The 6,080-nt window shown below is 31.5% G+C and overlaps 1 protein-coding gene across 1 annotated transcript; it reads right to left on the bottom strand.

The window, feature by feature from the left end:
- Positions 1-1,208: 1,208 nt before the first annotated feature.
- LOC140442474 (uncharacterized) lies at positions 1,209-2,308 on the bottom strand. The gene is made up of 4 exons (XM_072533543.1): positions 2,296-2,308; positions 1,913-2,195; positions 1,532-1,852; positions 1,209-1,473 (listed from the first exon to the last, which is right to left on the bottom strand). The coding sequence occupies exons 1-4, from the start codon at positions 2,306-2,308 to the stop codon at positions 1,209-1,211; spliced, it is 882 nt and encodes a 293-aa protein (XP_072389644.1).
- Between the last annotated feature and the right edge of the window lie 3,772 nt (positions 2,309-6,080).

Below are 6,080 nucleotides of genomic sequence, written 5' to 3'. Positions count from 1 at the left end.
AAAAGGTATGGAGTAGTCTTTTTATTGTATAGTAAAGAAATAAGTAAACCTTTTGCTATAAAAACTGGTCAGTATCATTAACAATAATTTCACAAATATACATAATGCAGCATTATTATTGAAACTATGAAACTTTTTTGTTTAATAATATAAATAAAATGGTCTACGATCGTAGACGGCGTAACCAACCGTGTCTCAGTTTATCACGTGCCTAACGGAGGGCTAAGTAAGTATTGTAATTGTATATTTTTTATTTGTTTAATATCTCGAGACTATTCACATTAATTTGAGCCATTTAAACCGTATTTGTTTGTCAACCGATTTTTGTGAACAAAGATATTTCTATTTTATTTTGATGTTTTTGAATATTTAATATTTAATTTATTATAATAAAACAACAGAAAGTACAGTAGGCGGTGCTGCAGACTAGCGCGAAACTTCATACCATGTTTCATGTATTTTTTAAATTTAAATAATAAGTTTAAAATTAAAAAAGTTTACATGTTGTATAACGGACACTACTGGCTACGTAAATGTACTCTTCCAACTGTTTACTATGACTACTATTTCGTAAAAACTCATATTTAATATGTGCTAATTTAGAAATCTCTTTCAAAGTATAAATATGCAAGTTTAACTTAAAAATATTTTACTAAAAACTCTTTCTGTCAAACTTTAATACAATTTCTGAACTGATAATTGTAAAAATCCGACATTATATTTATACAGTGAAAGCCAAATAAAGTTGCGTTCACGTCATCATTGTGAACATTTGCAGCATTGTCAGATGGTTTATGAAGTATGGAAATTAACAGAAAAAAAACTGAAGTAAAGAAAAAAGGTGAAGGTAGCAAATTTCACACTATATTAAATAAAATTTAAAAATGAGTGTTTCTGTCATTTGTTTTTTGTTAACTACATTCATAAATAGACTTCACAAAGTAAGGAATTCCATAATAAAAGTGGTAAGTGTATTACTGAGTTACCAAACAATAAATATAATCAAAATAAAACCACAACCAATAAAATAAAATATTTTTTAAAAATAAACGTATTTTCAAAGACAAAACATGACATTAAAAAAAAACAATATCAACGAACTAAACATTTTCTGAATCTGATTCCACATTAGTGTCACTCTCTCCACTATTAACATTTATTACTATTGGACTAATTTCTTGACGATCAAATATTTTTTCTCTCTCATATTATTTAAATATTTCTCTTTCAGTATGGTTAATAGAGTTTTTCCACATATCAGGAGTAATCATGTAAAGTGTATCATGCCACATGTTTAGGTAGTTGTTAGCGCTTTTACCATCTCTACCAATGTGCCTATTGTAATAATTTTTTGCTATGCTCCAAATTAATTCAATAGGGTTAAAGAGACAATGGTAAGGAGGAAGACGTAAAACTTTATGTCCATATCGTTCTGCCATATCGTCGACTATATACTTGATTTGTGGTTTAATTCTAAAAAAAATATTAAAATAAATGACATTTATGTGTAAGATTATATCTGCATATTTACTGAGAAATGATGAGCAACAGTTCTATTTTGAACATCATATGGAAATAGGGAATGTTTTTTTCTGTCAACCACTCCTCAATAGCACTTTTTGACCATCCTGTATTCGGAGTTTTGTGCAATAACATACTGTGATAAGGTGCATTATTAAGTACAATTAGAGAAGGATTCTCTAAGTTTTGCAGCAACTGATATTTAAACCATTTCAAGAAATTTGCCTGGTTCATTTCTCCATGATAATCACTAAGTTGAGTTTTTGAACAAAATATTGCTTCGGCATCCTCTATAAATCCGGTTTCATTTCCAGCATGGAGTCTAATATATCTGCAATAGCAATAATATTATTTAAATGTTCATATAACAACTTATGTTAATACAACAAACCTTTTGCCATCCGTTTTAGTAGTTTTAACACTCTTTATATTTTTATTTTGCCAAAAATGACCAATGATCCCATTTTGAAATATCCAAGTTTCATCGAGAAACACGAATTGGTATATACCTTCATCCTTCGCTACTTTATAAGTTCTCAAGAATTGTACTCTTTTACAAACAACGTTAGGTAATTCCATAAATTCTCGTCGTGGATTATCCTTCATCCACTCAAACTCAAGTTCTTTGAGCAATCTTTTTAAAGAAGTGGTACCGCCGTTAAATAATTCTTTATCTTTAAGTTATGACCACAATGATTGGACTATTACGTGCTGTTTTAAAAGCATACAGAAATAAAATTATGTCAAATGTATATTTGTTAGAATCATACTTACTTCTCTGGTACATATTATAAATAGAGTTTGTATTTAAAGTTGTTGTATTTGTTACTCGTTTATTAGTGCAACGCTTTTACTTTGGTGACTCGATCTGTTCACCTTTTTTCTGCATTTGACATATGCTGCTTACTGTTCTTACACTGATTTTTAAAGCAGCAGCTACACGCTAAAATAATACAAATTTTTGTAAAGTAAAGTAATGAGATATTTTATTCGCATATTACCTCTTGCACGGCGTTTAAGGGTAACAAAGGGCTATTATTATTCCGTTATTCTTCAAAATAGTTAACTAATGAAGCCACAAGTTCTTCGACTATTTAGCTGTTTCTTCATTTTGACAAATAAATAAACGGTTTTCACAAGATAATCTCAAAAATCGATGATACCACGAGTACAAAAGTCACAGAACACTGATTGAAAACTCAACAGATGACGCGGCAACATGACAATATTTCTGGTAGTGACTAATACTCCGTCATTAATTGGTGGTTTCTTCATGAACATTAACTAATGTTCACTTTAGACTAAAGTGTCACACCCAGTTTCATAATACCTAAAGCTCTTTTTAATATTAAAAGTAAACTACGGTGTTTAAATTAGTAAGTTGTTAACTTTTTTAAATTATTTACAATTAAGGCACATCCATTCTGTATTAGCGCCGCTTGGTATTACATTGTTTTTTTTTACATTTTTGGATACTTAAATACTGATTTTGACATACACAGAATTTTACATACATAAATCTGAGTTTAACTAAGTACATTGTTTAACAGAAGCATTGACCCATTTATTTGTACACGCACTGATGTTTATATTTGGTTGTATATTCCTATTGATTTTGGAAAACTTAAAACTGACGAACAGATACAGTTTTCTTCTAGACACTCGCGTTGCGTTGTCGGTAGGTTACACTTTTTTCTCTCATTTGAATAGGGCATTTGATTAAGCAATGTTGGACACTTAAACTGTTGAAACACTTACCGCATATTGGATGAGCACTTCCAGTAATATGGTGTGTTAAGCGTGTATGTCCTAACCTCAGTCTGTTTATTATAGTTTGGTCTTTCCTGTTGCTACACTTATTCTTCCATCTTGTAACTGTTGTTTTTATGTCTCATAGTTTTTGTTGAGATTGATTCCATTCTTGAAGCCACCGTTCTTTCAATGTCGAGTTAATCCAGTGATGAAAATTTTTCTTATAGGTAGGTTCTGTCAAGTCTTCGTTGTTAAATGAAGATTTGGCGGCAGTATCTACTCTTTCATTACCATTTATACCTATATGTGACGGAATCCACATACATTTTGCAATCGCATTCTTTTACTGAAGTTGGTACAAATAGTTCTTTATCAATAATGGATGAGTTGGGTAAATGGTGTCTAAGTTACTCATGGATCTAAAGGAATCTGTTAGTATTAGGCACCTGTCTAAGTTGGCATTCGCTTGTATATACTGTGCTAAAATTTAAGATTTTGTATGAAGCAGTAGTCGTTGTGTATGAGGGCACATCCTACTCCTTTTTTTGATTTGGAGGCATCTGTATAAATATGTTGGTAACGCTGGTACTCATCAATCTTACTGTAATATTGTTTAACCATAGAGGAAGCATTAAGTTGATTACTAGTCTTTGTTAAACTCTAGGAAGGGTTTTCTGACCATCCAAGGGGAAACAGTTAAAAGGGTGGTTTGGTATATTTTAGGGAAGACAATATTATTACTGGTCATGTATATATTAAGTCTTTCATAAAAAGGATGTTTAAATCTTTTTTTGTTAAGCTATGTTGTGTGAAAACGAGAAGCAAAGACATTGTTTCTGATGGAATTTTCACTATTTGCTAAAATGTTTGCAGCATATGCTAGGCTAAGATATTGTCTTCTTAATTCCAGAGACATTTATCCTACTAAACATAGTAAGCTATCTGTAGGTGTAATACAAAAAGCTTTTAAGGCTATTCTTACAGCAGCATTTTGAATTGTTTGCAACTCTTTTTTGCAAGTGATTGACTGATAGACCCATACACTATTGAACCGTAATCGACTTTATATCTAATAAGGCTTTTATATACTGTCAATAGGATATCTTGATCACATCTCCAATTTTCAGTAGATAGGACTTTCATTATGTTCAAATATTGTTGACAAGAGGTTTTAAGATGTTGCTTAAAATTTAAATGTTTATCAAAATTAACTCCAAGGAATTTGATACAATCAACATATTCTATACTGGGGTGCAAAATTAACCGGACACTCAATTTTTTTTGTTTTTTGTTGGTGTTTAGATCGAAACTTGTTTAAGTTGTTTGAAATTGTATTTTATGCCTTATTAGCGAAGTTTTTATCTTGTTTGAACCTGTTTAGATGTTTTTTGCGAACAAAAACACTTTTACACATACGTTTTGTTATTAATGTGAAATATTGGCTTAGTATTAATTTAAGTTTATTGTGGTACTGTACCTGATTATAAGTTCAGCTGTAGGTTTTTGATTGTCTCCTGTTTAAAACTTGCATTAAAAAAAGTATGACACCAGAAGAAGTAGCACAAGCTATTGCTTTACAGGATGATGGGAAGAGCATTCGTTACATCGCAAATGCTTTAGGAATTTCTCGAAGTAAAGTGTTTGATGCAATACAAAGATTTCGGGAAACAGGACAATACACTAGGAGACCAGGTCAAAGTAGACAAAGAACCACAAGTCAAGTTGAAGATTGCTTTGTTAGGTTACAAGCATTACGCGATCGTACATTATCAGCACCAGTACTTGTTCAACGATTAAATGATGTCTATAGAAACACTACGCTTAAATGAATATGGATTAAGGTCCAGAATACCTGTCACGGGACCTCTATTAACAGCAGATCATCAGAGGCAACGTTTACAGTTCGCTCGCGAACATCTTAATTGGAGTGTTGACGATTGGAGTGCTGTGCTTTTCACGGCTAAATCAAGATTTAACAGATACTCATCGGATGGATGGCATAGGATATGGAGAAGAACTGGTGAACGTTATCAGCAATGTTGTTTTGCTCCGAGAGTTCAATTTGGTGGAGGTGGTATAATAGTGTGGGCAGGCATTTCCCTAGAGGCTCATACAGAACTTGTTACAATTCAAGGGGGCAGTTTGAACGCTCAACGGTATATTCAGAAATGTTTGGAAGATCATGCATGATATATTCTGGGACGACGTATTCGATGTAACCATGGCGAGTTCGAAACCATGAATGATTTAGAGCAAGCAGTTCGTGACGAATGGGAGCAAATCCCTCAAACAGACTTTGCTACCTTGATCCGAAGTATGCCTGATCGAATAAGGGCTGTAATTAGGGCTCGTGAAGGTAATACACTCTACTAAACATTGTTTTCCATAAAAATTGTTTATACTAAATTAAAAAATAATATTTTTTTCTTTGCGGATTTTTAAATTTTTTGAATTGTTTATTGTTTTTTCTGAGTAACATTCTTGAGTTGTAATAAATTTGACTTTTAAATTTTGTCTATTATTAAATACTTAATTGGGAACATCTTAAACTCTTTTAAACTCCCATTTTTAGGAAAAATCATAAGTGTCCGGTTAATTTTGCATCCCAATGTATTTTTGTATTAAAGATTGTAAGTTCTGGACTACTAATATTATGTTTTCTGGTGAAATGTATACCTTTACTTCTGTTGGAGCAAAATTTCATTCCCGATTTAATTGAACATTTTTCTAATTCAGAAATAGTATCTTGTAAGGTTTGTTTAATTAGTTCTATGTTTTCTCCTTAACAATAAATTATGAGATCATCT

Source organism: Diabrotica undecimpunctata, chromosome 5 (genome assembly GCF_040954645.1).
Source record: "Diabrotica undecimpunctata isolate CICGRU chromosome 5, icDiaUnde3, whole genome shotgun sequence".
Taxonomy (NCBI): Eukaryota; Metazoa; Arthropoda; class Insecta; order Coleoptera; family Chrysomelidae; genus Diabrotica; species Diabrotica undecimpunctata.
The sequence above is the reverse complement of the archived record's forward strand: the minus strand, read 5'-3'. Positions and strand labels throughout refer to the sequence as shown.

Bases quoted from the DNA above. Each gene is read 5' to 3' on its own strand.
- LOC140442474 (XM_072533543.1), bottom strand. The intron at 1,853-1,912 runs GTTTGTTGTATT...TTGCTATTGCAG, and splicing joins ACTAAAACGGATGGCAAAAG to ATATATTAGACTCCATGCTG. The intron at 1,474-1,531 runs GTAAATATGCAG...TATTTTTTTTAG, and splicing joins CTGTTGCTCATCATTTCTCA to AATTAAACCACAAATCAAGT.